Source organism: Pelophylax lessonae (assembly GCF_965119305.1).
Source record: "Pelophylax lessonae genome assembly, chromosome: 12".
Lineage (NCBI taxonomy): Eukaryota > Metazoa > Chordata > Amphibia > Anura > Ranidae > Pelophylax > Pelophylax lessonae.
This window is the reverse complement of record NC_138779.1, coordinates 175,148,124-175,164,065: the sequence shown is the minus strand read 5'-3', so window position 1 is coordinate 175,164,065 and position 15,942 is coordinate 175,148,124. Positions and strand designations below refer to the sequence as shown.

The window sequence follows — 15,942 nt, the reverse complement described above, 5'->3', positions numbered from 1 at the left end:
CCAACCGTCCCATGGAGGGGCCCAAGTCCACCTCAAAACCCTCCAGGGGGAGACAGTCACTTACCTTACCAGGAACCAGGCAGGCACTGCTCCAGACAGAACCTCCTTTCCATCAAAATGGGGGCAGTCGGCCAGGGGGAACGCTGCGACTCAGGCAGAGACCCGGTTTAACTCGCAGGCCATCCCCTATCTGGTGGGGCTATGTCGCGGCTGACCTAGTGCGGAGCTGAGGTCTGCACGCACTCTCTGGTCAGACTGGGGTGACCACTGGATCTAGATTATCCAGCCCGTCGCCCAGTCTGGCAGTTGATTGTAGATCTCACAGGAAAAAAAAAACAGGAGAAAAAAAATTCTATCCAAGAATAAAAAATTGCCAGGACTAGAGATCCCAGCAAGGAACTAGGGTCCTTACTCCTGACTAGGCAGAAAAAAACTTCTAGTACCTATAGCAGAGAGAGGGAGTATACCCCCTGGGACTGCCCATAGACTTAGCCAGACTTTTTTTCTGCCTAGTGTCCTACTCCTGTAGGGGGCAGTATAACGTAATGGTTAAGAAGATCAGGAGCTGTGTCCGTCAATGAACGAAAGAGAAATTCATCTTTCATTTTTTGGTGTAAAAGGTGTAATTAACCTTTAAGGATATTTCAACATAGGTTTTTTATGTATTTTTGTTTTACTCTAGGTTACTGTAAAATGAATAGTAGCTATTCACTATTTGATTATGTCCAAACACGTTTTCTCTGGGGAACACAGGTCAATGACCGAGTCTCTAACACACCTGTAACTTGTTACTATGTAAAGGTTATTGATACTTTTGTTTCTGGTTTCATTTAATTCTGTTCATTGAAGAAGGGCAGACTTTGCCCAACTGTTGATGGAACATTGCTGATTTATGTAATAAATCTTCTACATGCGCAACCTTGGACTTCTTCTACATACCTATACTGTATTTTAAATACTGTATATGCACATGCATGTGTGTTCGTATTTACACACACATTCACATACAAACTCTTGCCAAAGAACTGAAAGTCAGAAAATTAAATTATTGTTGGTTGTGGCCCAATCTTTTAAATATATGAACAACTGTCAGACCCAGGGAACTCACACTCATTGAAGGCACCTGTTACAGTGCCTTAAAAAAATATTCATATCCTTGAAATTTTCCACATTTTGTCATGTTACAACCAAAAACGTAAATGTAGGTTATTTGGATTTTATGTTGTAGACCAACACAAAGTGGCACATAACTGTGAAGTGGAAGATAATGATAAATTGTTTTCCAAATTTTTTTCCAAATAAATATCTGAAAAGTGTGGCGTGCATTTGTATTCAGCCCCCTTTATTCTGATACCCCTAACAAAAATCTGGTGGAACTAATTGTCTTCAGAAGTCACCTAATTAGTAAATAGAGTCCACCTGTGTGGAATTTATTCTCAGTATAAATACAGTTGTTCTGTGAAGCCCTCAGAGGTTTGTTAGAGAACCTTAATGAACAAAAAGCATCATGAGGGCCAAGAAACACACCAGACAGGTCAGGGATAAAGTTGTGTAGAAGTTTAAAGTAGGGTTAGGTTATATATGGATCCACAGCTCAGATGGGAGATTCTGTTCGCAGGACAGCTATTGTTCGTGCACTCCACAAGTCAGGCCTTTATGGAAGAGTGGCAAGAAGAAAGCCATTGTTGAAATCCATACAAAGTCCTTTTTGCAGTTTGGGAGAAGCCATGTGGGGGACACAGCAAACATGTGAAAGAAGGTGCTCTGGTCAGAGAAGACCAAAATTGAACTTTTTTGGCCTAAAAGCAAAATGCTATGTGTGGTGGAAAACAAACACTGAGCATCATCCTGAACACACTATCCCCACTATGAAATATGGTGGTGGCAGCATCATGTTGTGGGGATGCTTTTCATCAGCAGGGACAGGGAAGCAGGTCAGAGTGGATGGGAAAATTGATGGAGCCAAATACAGGGCAATCTTAAAAGAAAACCTGTTGAAGTCTGCAAAAAAACCTGAGACTGGGGCAGAGGTTCACGTTCCAGCAGGACAACGACCCTAAACATACAGTCAGAGCTACAATGGAATGGTTTAGATCAAAGCATATTCATGTGTTAGAATAGCCCAGTCAAATTCCAGACCTAAATCCAATTGAGAATCTGTGGCAAGACTTGAAAATTGCTGTTCAGAGACGCTTTCAATTCAATCTGACAGAGCATGAACTATTTTAGAAAGAAGAAGAATGTGAAAAAATTTCACTCTCTAGATGTGCAAAGCTGGTCGAGACATCCCCAAAAAGACTTGCAGCTGTAATTGCAGCGAAAGGTGGTTCTAGAAATCAATGACTTAAGGGGGCTGAACACAAATGCATGCCAAACTTTTCAGATATTTTTAAAAAAGTTTTAAAACCATTTATCATCTTCCTTCCACTTCACAATTGTGTCCCACTTTGTGTTGGTCTATCACATAAAATCCATTTACGTTTTTGGTTATAATATGACAAAATGTTGAAAATTTCAATGAGTATGAATACTTTTTCAAGGCACTGTAGATATTATTGATAAAACATCAGTTAAAAGCATTAAACAACATTTAAATCTGCCTAAGTAAGCCCCCGTTCACACTAAGGCGACCTGTGAGGCGACCTGTTCGCCTCACAGGTCGCTGTAGGTCACCTTCCATAGGGAAGCTGCGGACCCTTTCTAATAGGAGCGACACAAGTCGCTCCGACTTAGAAAAAGGGTCCGGAGCTTCTTTGGGGCGACCCGGAGGCGACCGCCATAGACTTCAATGTTATGAAGTCCGTGGCGGCCGCTCCGAGGTCGCAGGCCGCTGCTCGCACCGCGACCTCGGAGGTCCCCCCCCCAAGTCGGATCGCGGCACTGTGAACGGGGCCTTAACCAAGCGAAAAATAAAAACACAAAAAATAAAAACAAAAAAACACAAATTTTTTGCTTCTGAAAAATATACATATCTAGCCCAGAAAACCTAAGCTTACACAGCCATAAATAATTATATTTACAGGTACATCTAATTAGAAGCAATGATTCACTCTTCTGTTCTGAAAGAGGTTTTTGATCTGTCACCATGTTGTTCAGTCATATTGTCTTTCAAGCATTGTCAAAAAGGTCCACGGATATTACTCCAATTAAAAAAATATATATACACATAAAAATTACACACGGTGCAATAGAAAGAGATGTAACAGAAGGTTCCTTCCATATAAGATCAGTAACTAGAATCCAGCAGTAGAGAATGAAGTCCAATCACCAAATATGGTAGTAACATCTTAAATTCCACCGTTGATAATTAAGTGGATAAAACAGTAAGTGACCTGATCTATGATTGGCTCCTGAAAGTGCTTCACTTGGTGCAGCCATACTTCAAAGTACGCTTTTTTTCCATAACCAACCCGATGTTCTCTTTGTGAGCTTTAATGACGCTTTATGATCCGCACATGGCTGGAAATATGTACCATTCTTTCAAGGATACATATAATCATACTTAAAAGTCATTTAGAGGTAGGGGCTGAAAATACTGGGTGGAAGCAACTGAGACAGACAAGGACCCTGAATTTGATATAAATTTGGCACAGTAATCTGGAACTGACCAAGTGAAGAACTATTTGATGAAAGGACATAGACAGGCTAAGCCCGCTTCGCCTGCTCAGCAACACTTGAATGTTTGGAGACTGTAAAAGTTATTTTTTAACCTCTTAACCCATTTCAGTAATGTTCGGAATTCCAATACTCCTCTGATATTTGGGACTTTGTTTAGGGTGCTGCACTATCTTTGTCATCTTCGGCATCTTCTTCAGGGGCAAGAAGTTGACCGCTTTCTGCAAGGTCTTCCATCTCTACATGTAGGTAACCATTTCCACACCGTGTTATATTTTCTTCCATGGGTTCTGTCACTTCATCAACCGTACAACCCTGACTGTATTCACACTGACCATATTTGTCCGTCCTCCTCTTTTGTAGCCAGTTTTGTAGCATTTCCTTCAGGAAGATCAGTGGGATGGGCAAAGAAGCCAAGATTATCAGGCAGACCAGAAGGGCGAAGGCCCAGGGTGGGTATTCCAACTTGACCTCTTTAGCCTAATTAATAAAGTAAGAAAAAAAAGTAAACTACAATATAGTATAAACACACTTAAAGAGAAACTATTTAAAAATGTCTCCCTAACTTAAAATAAAGATTGTCCAATGTTTCATAAAACACATTAAACTTAATTCACAAAGCTTTAACACAAGATAAGGATCTTTATTTAAGCCATTTTGACTAGAATTAATAAATATTATTGGTTTCAGCTCAAAGTTGCTATCGCTGACAAAAAATAAGGATCTGTATCCTGGTGTGCTATCTATTATCTATGTTAATTAAGGCTTTTCTATCACAAGCTAGTAGGCACTCAACTATACAGAACACAATATGGTCCTAGTTGAGTTAAGATAATTGTATATGGTACCTAAAAAGAACTCATGCTAGAAACCTGCTGCACATGAACAGTAAAATTCCAAAATCTTTGAATGGAAAATTTGTTGAGGTATCTACAGTATATACTTTATATTGAGATAAATACCATTTAAAGCGGTTGTAAACCTAAAAAAAAACCTGCAAGACAAAAAGGCACAATGAGCTAGTATGCATCGCATACCAGCTCATTGTGAATTGCTTACCTTAGAACGAAGCCCCGACACGGACCCCCGGACACCGCTGCGGGCGCTGACATGATCCCACGGCGTCTCTTCTGGGTTCGGCGGCTCTGGCGCTGTGATTGGCAGGAGCCGCGATGACGTCACTCCCGCGCATGCGCGCGGGAGTCATTTTCCGGCAAGCTCCCGGCAAGGGAAGCTGAAGATCCGCCGGACCTTCAGAGCGCATGCGCCACTCGCACTGCAAATATCTCCTAAACCGTGCCGGTTTAGGAGATATTAATTGTACCTACAGGTAAGCCTTATTATAGTAATTAAAGGTGAAAAAAAGCGGTATACTACCGCTTTAAATATTCAGGTGCCTTTATTGTGTTTTGTGCCTTTAACCGGGAACCAAATATAAGCAGTGAGCAATAATAACATGGCACACAAACACAGTTAAAAGTTTTTTTGTGTTTTGTTTAATAACAGTTTATATTTTGTGTTTGCGAATGCGGTTTTAATATATTGCATTTGAGAAAATAAAGGAAAAACTACAGTATAAGGGTTTGAGAAAATGTTAATTTTTTTTATTGTTTATTTTAAAATGCTACTCGTACTATGTGTGCAATCTTTGTATTACAAATGAACACTTAAAGTGGTTGTAAACCTCAGACATGAAACATGAACAAGGCATATCTCTGTATAGCGTATACTTGTCTCAATCCAGAGCACTAAGTGTCGTTTCTGCCTGCTGTCCCATTCCTCTGCTATCTGCATGAGTCACTTCTGACAACTTTTGCTGACACCAAGAGGTAACAAGGTGACAGGGGAGAGAACATCAGCTGACTTGACAGCCACGGCTCTGATCCTGTGTGCTGTGTGAATATGGGGGTGTCTCTCCTCATTAAGCACTGCAGAGTGTAACTTTCAGCTCTCCAACCCTTTGACTGCTCAGACAAGCTTTATATATATATTATAATATTTGTTTAAGCCCTGACCATTAATGTATTGAACAGATTTAAAAAACCAGGGGGTCACTTTATCAATGTTTTTACCCAAGATTTACACTTTTTCAATTAAAGTCCATTCACAAATGTGTTAATCTTGTGTATTTTTAATCTAGGGTGATAACAATGATTAACTGACTCTTAAATTGTCTCACAGCCATACCTGTTCCATGCTCCATGACTGGTACACTGGGTGGGTGATGCACATTCTAATTAAACTTGCAAGCAGGAGTCCAATCATAGCCAAGATGCTGATATATTGCCACATGTATTTGTACACAATCCATGGACGAAAACCCAACATGTCTTGAATATCATTCATAAACCTGGACAAAAAAACATGTATACAATTATCTAGAGGACACATTTTATATTTAAGTCAAATATATACAGTATGTATGACCCTGAATGAGGCTTAACCTCCCTGGCGGTCTGATTATGTCAGTATTTTTGAATATCAAAGCGGTTCATTGTACATTGCATGTTTTATATTGTAGACCTGTAATTCTTAGGAATAACTCACTTAAATCTGTCCAAACAAGAGTCTAGTAGACATCCCGGGTATGATAAAGTTTGAAACACGAAATCATAAATTAGAATATAATAATAATACATTTAATTCAATAATTAGATATTTCCAAATGTCATCTTCAGTCACTGATTCCTCTCTTTCTGCTTTTGTCTCAGTAACTATTTTTTCTTGTTCCAAGTAGTTTATTGGATTTTCAAAGTGAACAAGTGTAGCAGATTTTTACAATAACATCCATAGCTTTTTGTACAATATAAAAGTATGTATGGTTGCATAATCCTAACAGGGTCATGATAACATAAATAAGGATAAGGCAAAGTGGTACATTATTAGGATATGGGGGCAAGAGTTGCAGAGGTGTTGCCTCTTCCCTGAACACCCCTAATGGGAACAATCTGTGGCACGGGGAGGTAGAGACTGCCAGGTCCCTAGCAGGATTTAAAGTTAAGATTAGTGCCCTGTGTAGGATATGGGAAGGCATCAGATCACTAAAATGGCAGTCACAATGTGCCAGTGGTACCATGCTAAGGTGTGTTGATAAAATCTAAAACTGGGTAATCAAGGTTGAATAGTTATAGGAGTTATTGTAGCGGCATTCTAGTATATTTGGGTGTAGGACAAAGAAAACTGGGGGGAGAAAGAGTAGATAGGATAGGAAAGAAGAGTAGAAGAAGAGTAGAAGTGAAAAAAGAGATGTCCCGAGGATGGAGTGTCCTCTATCATGACGGAGATGACGTGTCCCTGTGGAAGTTTTTACCAGGAGAGGATTGCCATTGAAACCTGGAGAAAGTCCCTGAGTGATCCAAGGTCTCCATAACACGTCGAATTTGCCTAAAGACAAAAAACATGAGAAGATATGACGTTTCCTGGCGATGTGTGTTAGCAAGACTGCCCGTCAAACATTATCACCCGCTTGATGAATAGGCATGAAGCCTACTTGGTCACGATGGATACGTTTTCCGATGATTCTGTTTATCCTCTGGGCAAGAATCTTAGCCAGCAGTTTACTATCCAGATTCAAAAATGAAATGGGGCAATAGTTAGAACAGTTGATGTCATCGGTATGAGGTTTGGGAAGTATGCATATAGACGCAGTAAGAGTGTCCCAACCAAATGTATGCCCTTTAAGAAGTGTATTGAACGCATTGGTCAATAGAGGGAATAAAGTATCCGAAAATGTTTGGTAGTAAAGCATTGAAAAACCACCAGGTCCTGGTCTTTTGTTGGGTTTCAGGGTTTTGATTTACCTCATTAGTCGTAATGGGGGATTCCATCAACTCAAGCTGCGCTTGAGGAATGGATGGCAAGGCCAAGTGTAAGAAAAAAGTATCGGCTGCAATGACATCGAAGTCCCCTTCAGGAGTGTATAGTGTCTTCAGGTGGGATCTGAATTTTTTTAAGAATCTTAACAGGGTTACTGGAGTAGGTGTCGTTAGCTACTTTAAGTCGGATAGGTTTAGAGGAGTGGTTGAGCGTTTTAAGTAACCGTGCCATTGGGGTGTCCGGTTTATTAGATTTGGTGTAATAATTGGGTCGAGCCCTTCGTAGGGTTTTATCCGCCGTTTCCATAAGAAATAAATCTAATTCTAGTCTAGCTTTGTCAAGGTCATTTTTTCGAGTTGTGGAAGGGTCGTTTTGGAATGCAGTGTAGCATTTGTTAAAGTGTGCTTCCAACTTGTTGCCCAAGGTTTTATGCTCACGTTTAAAGAGAGCCTTTTGACGCATACACATCCATCTTAGGACCGGTTTGTGCGCTTCCCATAGTGTTAATGGTGAAATATCCGGGGTTGAATTATGGTCTACTAAAGCCTCGTACACACGTACCGATCGTCGGCCGAACGATCAGCCGTCTTTTGTCCAGGGCTGTCGTGTCTGTTGAAAACTGCAAAAGACTGCACACGAATTTTGTCGGCCAACAACAGCCGACTGCAGAAGTGATGTCATGTGATGGTTAACTTTCCTTGTCTTTTTTTCTTTTCTGAGCATGCCCAGTCTTGCTAATCGGCTGTCTGTCGGCCGAAATCTGTACTGACTGGCGAACAATCGGCCGTTCTGGTGTTGGCCAACAAAAATTTTAATGCCTGCACGACAGATTCTGTTCGGCCGAAAATGCGCTGTCGGCTGTCGGAAGCATCATACTAACAAGCCTACAATCGGCCGATCGGTCGAATATTTACGGCCGACAATCGGTACATGTGTACGAGGCTTTAGTCCTAGAGGGCTCTAGCAATTTCTGCCCGATATGATGGTTTCTAATTAGGTTATCTTTCAGATACCAGGTAAGATCATGGGCTTTAGGGATGTTAGAGGCTATTATGGTGCATACTGCATTATGATCGGACCAAGCGATAGGGATGATCATAGAAGTTAGAATTTCAGGTAACATACCGATGGATAGAAATATGTGATCGATGCCGGAAAAAGTGTTGTGCGGATGTGAAAAATATTTGTATTTCCTTTTGGTTGGGTTTGATTCACGCCAGGAATCAGCGAAATTGTGTTTCGTATGTAATTGGGCAAATTACAGTTTATTGGGACTCATCAAAGGGGTGCTCTGGGATTTATCCAGGAAAGGGGATAGAACTTGATTTGAGTCTCCGATCGTATGTGAGTCTATCACCTGTAGCAGGTGCAATATAAATGACGAGGGTCTTTTGTTGGGTGCATAATATGAAATGATGGTGAGAGAGTCCAAGAGATGGCCTGTGAGGACCAGATAACAGCTTTCGGGGTCTTTTCCTTCAGAACTGTGAAAGGAGTGCTGCGGTGAAAGACTATAAGCACACCACGTTGTTTGGTAGTGGCAGAAGCAGTATGTACCTGTGGGAATCTAGAGCTGAAGTATTTGGGCGTGGATTGGCTAGCGAAATGTGTTTCCTGTAGGCATAAAATGTGAGCTTTTAGAGAGGCAAACATGAGGAAAGCTTTGGTGGGTTTGCAATGACAGGCTCTCCTTAAGATTTTCAATTTCTGCTGTGTAATTATGAGCATAGTTCTCTACCTCATCTACCCGTGTTTCAAGATCAAATAAACGTGATCCTAGCGCTCCTATTTCTTTAGTGAGGCTATTGGTGATGTGGTCAGGGGTTTGCTTTAACAATTTTTGAAACATGTGCTCCATCTGCCTTAGCATGGCAGGGGAGGCCCTCTCACCTGCTGCCGCGTCCTGTGATTTGCCAGGATAAACTTGCTGTGTGCAGTCATCCCCTATAGATTGTTGGGAGCCTGCGATTTGTGGTGGTTTAGCTGGGCGTGCTGTGGCTGAGGAAATAACTGCAGCCCCCCGCCATCTTGGCCGGGACTCAGGCCAGTGCCTCTTTGATAGATTTGTGCTTCGTTTTCTGCCAGTGCCCGACCAGCAGCAGGCACTGATGCTCCAGGCACTGATGTGGGTGCAGGGAGAGTGTATGCCGCCCAGGCTGCCTCCGTTCTGCAGGTTAGACTGTCCCCTGGGAGAGGAGCTTCAGCAAAGCATGTCTGCTCCGGCCGGCTCCGTGCACGCGCCCCAGTAACTATTTTTTTAATAAACTCATCGGTCAGAAATAATTGTAAGTATGCCAAAGGGTTGTCATGTTCAATGTCCACTTTCATACCAGAAGCACCAGTAAATGGGAATCTTGGGGGCGCTGCCTGATCCATAGCACAGTCAATAGAGCACCAAGTTCGCACATCACCGCTTAATCGCAGAATCGTCGCTATTGTCACTTTCAGTGTTTGATGACGAATTTCCCCACAAATCACTATAGCACAATTCTGCAAGTGATTCTAATTCACTATCGCTGTTTTCTAGCTGATCTGAAACAGCTTTTGACCTAAAGGGACGCTTTTTGGATGCCATGGGCACTCTCAAGTTTCCAGGCAGAAAGAACTGTAAAAGTGCAGGCAGGGCACTGGACAAACCACTAGGGACAAAACTGGGGTGAAATGGTTTGATACAGTAATATAATTCTAACAGATTACAATGTATTACAATGTATTGTTTGTATGTCATGTTTTGTTTACTTTTTTGAATTTCTTGGTCGGTTCTGCCCCTCTGGGAGGTCGCAGGGAAGTGAACCCGGAAACTGGATGCCAGCATTGGCCAGAGGACAACGCGGGAGGACATCAGGGGATCGTAGGGACAAGGTAAATGACACTACAGGGATACTACAGTGTAACCCCGAGCGTGGTTTGGGGTTACCGCTTTTGGTACTGAAAATTAACCCCGAACCACACTCAGGATTACCGCCAGGGAGATTAAACAATGAAGGATGTGTCCTTCTAGAAAGAAAACAGCAGATGTTAGTATTGTTGGGGGATGTACTGTTATCACTGTAAGAAGTATTTAATATCTGTAAACCTTAAGCCATACATCAGTAGATATTCATACAAAAATTCTCATATATTTGATGACTTTTTGAATGTTGTTTAGCTCCTGTTCACACCAGTGCAACTTGTCATGCGATTTGATAGGTCCAAATAGCCTGACAAGTCGCACCCTATTGTTGACAATGGAACTGTTCAAATCCATGCGACTCCGACTTTATGATGCCGCACTGATTTGAAAAAAAGTTCCTACACTATTTTTGCAGATTTTAGGAGCCATTCGCATAGACATCTGTGCATGAAGTCACACAGACGCCAGTCAAATCTCACCTGCCAGTCACATCTCACTGACCCGCTGCTTTGAAATCGTGCGACTTCAAATGAAGTCGCACAATTTCAAAGTTGGATTCAGTGTGAAAAATAGCCACATTCATTGTCAAATTCTTTTATTGGAAAGAAATTTTCCATCCTGCTCCTTTGAATTTTCTCATCACTATGACCAAAACGAACGTCGATTTATTCGCACACATTACCAAGCATACGTGCAATTAATATGTATAGAAAATACTGTATTTGATGCTAGTTTCTCTTAAAGCGGTTCTCTGGTCATCTTTAAAAAAAATTAACAGTCAGCAGCTGCAAAAACTGTAGGGATCCAGCGTGGTCCTCACAGGGGCCGGTTTCTTCACTGGGCTTCGGCCCCCAGTGTCGGCTGCTCACTCTGCTCCTCTGAATGGTCCCAAAGCTTTCTGGGACCTGTGAAGAGTCCCCGAAGGCTGCGGGGACGGAGGGGCAGGCTGAATGTCTGCTCGGATCGCCGCAGCATTCTGACTGTGAGCGGGAGCGGACACCTGTCATAACCAGGTACCTGTCCTGCACCCCCCCCCCCCCAAAAAAGAGAATGGTGCGCCAAATGTGGCAGAAGAGGGGGGGGGAGCAGGAGGAGAAAAGCTGATTTTTTTTTGTATATACTTTTGAATTTGCCTTAGTAATGCCTTTTAATTAGCTACTCCTGAGAAGCACAGCTGACAATGTATCAATTTCAGTTTACAATTTAAAGTAGAGCTAAACCCTAACTGGATGATATTTAAAGCGGAGTTCCGGCCACAAAAACATTATTGAGATAAAAATACCCCCCTAATCCTAAATTATCGCCAATTACACTAACACTATTCCCACATTACAGTACAGTACAGCAATTGAATATAAATTCTTACCTTTAAAATTGATTGCAGAGAGCGGCCATCTCCGGTGTGGGCGTCTGAAGCCTCTGTGTCCCCCGCTGTGTCCCTCTTCCTGGTTTCTGTCTACCCAGAATGCCGATTGCAATCTACAGCGCATGCGTGAGATTGCGATCAGCAATCAGAGTAGCGGCCGGCCATTCCCATTGCATCCTGGGATGGATGACCCACATCTCCCATGACGCAATGCAAAACCAGAAGTGACGTCCGGGGCCACGTTCGCAAAAGGAGGAAGTCGGACAAGGATTCCCTTAAAATAAGGTAAGTGAACCCAAAAAAAAAAAAAAAAGTCCAATTCTTTTTTAACATGCTTTTCCCTACAGGAATCCAAAAAGAAAATGAGGGTGGAACTCCGCTTTAAGCTGGGTACACATGGGCCGAAAATCGATTTGTTGAACTAAAAAACCCATTACTGTTTGTACCCAGCGTTAGATTGTTTAAGCAAGTTTATCATAAACTTCCAAATTTTCTTTAGATAAAAAAGTGTATTCACTTTTTTTTTTTCTCCAGCCTCTCAGCTATTTCCTGTCTACAAAAACTCAGTCCTGCATCAACTGCACACTCTTACAGTCTCAAGGTTGACCCATTTTCTGGACCCATGAAGCAGGTGGGAACTTTAAACCCTGTTGTGGGACAAGTTTATGCAGGCAGTGAACCAAATCTTTGATTGCGTACCTAAAGTCTATGAATTATTTGGTTTGTTTTATGCTGTAGAAAAAGCTGTTTTTGTTCTCCCTTTGGAAAATAGACTTTTTGCTTTTACAACTTTGGCTGGATAGTGATCCAGACCCAAATATCACAATACACACATACACAAAACATTTTTTTTTAAAATGAAACCTTAATTGTACCTGTCTGCTCCGTACACCCAGGCTACAGCCAGATTTTCAAATATTACCACGATGATGAGGGGTAATGTGGCTGAATAATCATCAAACATGGAGACAAAGTAGGATCCCGATCGCTGAACAAACAATAAGCCAAATAACAGGCCAACTATACAGCATACAACTGAAATGATAAAGAAATATTTAATTCCGTATTATTAGTTATTAAGAAACTGACATATTTTGAAGCTTTAGAGAGAAATAGCCATATATGCGTTAATATGTTACAAAAAAAATTAAAAATTGCGGATTCACCCTTTTCTGATTATCCTGAATATCATTTGTCTGCCCTGGAGAGATATGTTCATAAAAAAAAAAAAAAAAACAATCTGCCGTGCATGCCTAATGTCTTGTGTTGGCCCAAACAAATGATTTCCCTCATTAGCATGTGCGTACAATGTATAACTACTTTTCTACTGGGGACTTTTACCTCCTTCCTGACCAGCGAGGTCAAATTTCAGCATTCGGCACTGTCGCACTTTGAATGACAACTGCGCGGTCATGGAACACTGTACCCAAATGAAATTTTTATCATTTTTTTCCCCACAAAAAAAGAGCTTTCTTTTTGTGGTATTTAATCACCACTGGGGTTTTATTTTTTGCTAAATAAACAAATCAAGACCAAACATTTTTGAAAAAAAAAAAAAACTTTCATAGTTTGTTATTAAATTTGGAAACAGGTAATTTTTAGCCTTCACCGATGAGGCTGCTCTGATGGGCACCGATGAGGCAGCACTGATGGGCATTGATAGATTGCACTGATGAGGAGGCACTGGTGGGCACTAATAGGCAGCACTGATAGGTGACACTGATGAGGAGGCACTGATGGGCAGCACTGGTGGGCACTGTTTGGACTGCACTGATAATCAGCACACGGATAATCAGTGCCCTGATTATCAGCAGAGATGTCCGTTTTAGAGAAATTGGTTATCGGCTCTCTTCTCCTCATGCTCTCAGCATGAGGAAAGGAATGCTGATAACTGGCCTACATTTTCATTTGTGATCAGCTGTAAATGGACACAGCTGATCACGTGGTAAAAAGCCGCTGATTGGCTCTTTACCTCAATCTGTGATCAGCAGTGTCCTCCTGGACACTGATCACAGACGCGCCACCCGCACCCCATGCGCGAGATCATGGGAGGCCATCATATTCGGCCTCTCAGAACTAGCCGTCTGCACTGCAGCCATCATTCAGCTATAGTGCGGTCGGCAAGGGAATAAACTGTATGTAGCGTCAGCTACATACAATATACCGCCCTGTGTTCTGGGTGTGAGACGAGACCTTCCTGTCACACCGGGAACAAAGAAAGGGGTGGGCAAGCCATCATTTACCTCTGCATCTAAAAGAATTTTGGAGAAAAAAAATGTTCACAACACAGGCACTAAAGTCTTAAGCTGTTTTCTATGAAAGCAGACTTTAGCAGCCTGCAAACAGCAGGTTTTTCTAAGCTGTTATAAACAGACTGAAACTGACTCTAGAGCAGGGGGCTCAAACTGGTGGCCCTCCAGCTGTTGCGGAACTACAAGTCCCATCATGCCTCTGCCTATGGGAGTCATGCTTGTAACTGTAAGCCTTGCAATGCCTCATGGGAATTGCAGTTCTGCAACAGCTGGAGGGCCGCCAGTTTGAGATCCCCGCTCTAGAATCCTTGCTGTGCGTGATGTTTAAAAATTAATTAATTGACAGTACGAGCAGCTATAATAGAAAGGGAAGTTCTCTTTCACTCTTATTTTAAAAAAACGTAAATAGTTTAATATCCATAGCCTGGAAACAGGTTCACTTCAAAGTGGTTGTACACCTCAGACATAAAATACGAACAAAGCATATCCCTCTATAGTGTGTATTTGTCTCAATTAAGAGCACAAAGTGTCATTTCTGTTGGATGCTTTGTTCCTCTGCTATCAGCATGAATCACTTCTGACAAGTTTTCCTGACACCAAGAGAAAAAAAAAGGAGAAAGGGGAGGGAGCTCCAGAATACAGCCTGTGATGGACAGCCTCTGCTCTGTTCCTGTGTGCTGGGGGTGTGTCCCTTACCTCCAATCAGCTCCCAGAGCTCTCCTCACTAAGATCTGCAGAGTGTAACTTCAGTCTCTGCCTACTTTTTCTCACATCTCAGGCATGCTTTATAAAGTCTGGATTTTAGTTGTATGTAGAGAAGAGAATACTGCAGACAAATAGGTACAACGTATATAGGAAGATTTGTTTCATATCTTTGTATCGTCTGTGGCCAGTCACTTCACTGGGTATATGGAAGAAGTTAAAAACCACTTTAAATTAAATATATGTTGTTTATGAACAGGGTTGCTAGCTACCTCCTTGAAATAAACTGGCAGCTGGTACCCAGTGGATCCTTCTATGCAGCGTCACCCTACCTGCTAATATATTGCCATCTTTCGTGGTTAGCAGATGCTGAGGCATGATGACATTTCTGTATTCTGAAACCAGTAATGATATCTTTTAAACCTCGTGGCTGCTCACTTTTATTGGCCACCACCAAGGCAGTCCACCTGGAAAGAGGACAACAGGTCTGGAACTAAGGGAAGCACATACAAAGGATTTCTGTCTATTTTTTGTGGCGGAGGACTAGAACTGTAATTATTAAGAATGGCTGGCAGATTCACTTTAAGCACAAAAGTGTATTTTAAAAATCCTTCAAAAAGTTGGAAGCCCTTACTTGTGAATAATGTTTTCTTCTTGCGTAACAATGAAAAATTGTCCAGTAGTGGGGTGATAATTCCCTGCATGTTCCCAAACATAGTACTTAGCCCCAGATTTAGCAGCATCAGGAAAAATAACAAAGACCAAAATGGTGAGGCAGGTAAAAGAGTCATAGCTTCCGTGAACACGATGAATGCCAAACCTGTGCCTTCCACACCCTGCCAATACAGAGAAGAGAGATCAGAGAGTTTATCCAGTGACTGTACAGACATGCCAATGTCTTACTATATGACTGAATTTCCAAACCTTGTTCATCTCGTCCTCCACCCGGCAATTCTGAATGCCGTAACCTGTCAGATTAATGGTTTGATTGGTGTTCATGTACCACTGGCTATACTGATCAGCGGTCATGTTTACTTCCGGTATTAGGTTGTCTGTCAAGATGCCACTGCTAATAAGTCCATTGATATCGGGCCAATTCCTGTAAAAAAAAAAAAAAAATCCCATATATTAGCAAATCCCTATTGTTATCTATGCAACTAGTCCAAAGTTTTAACCAGTTCCCTCCCAGCGTATTACAATGTGACAGCTGAGCGGGCATCATATGATGTCCTTCCAGATCGCAGGGCTGTGCGATCTGTCACCGGCTGCGTCCACCAGACACAGCCGATCACTGATCA

General features: G+C 41.9%; 1 protein-coding gene across 4 annotated transcripts in view; it reads right to left on the bottom strand.

The window, feature by feature from the left end:
- Positions 1–2,925: 2,925 nt before the first annotated feature.
- The window catches only part of LOC309568417 (sodium-dependent neutral amino acid transporter B(0)AT2-like), a 500,552-nt gene continuing 487,535 nt past the window's right edge, over positions 2,926–15,942 (bottom strand). For all 4 annotated transcript variants that reach the window (XM_082274084.1, XM_082274085.1, XM_082274083.1 and 1 more), the window contains exons 8-12: positions 15,569–15,743; positions 15,279–15,480; positions 12,566–12,725; positions 5,803–5,965; positions 2,926–4,095 (exon numbers count right to left, since the gene is read on the bottom strand). In XM_082274084.1, coding sequence (XP_082130210.1) covers positions 3,772–4,095; positions 5,803–5,965; positions 12,566–12,725; positions 15,279–15,480; positions 15,569–15,743 — 1,024 coding nt within the window. In that variant the 3' untranslated portion in view covers positions 2,926–3,771. The remainder of the gene's footprint in view (positions 4,096–5,802; positions 5,966–12,565; positions 12,726–15,278; positions 15,481–15,568; positions 15,744–15,942) is intronic.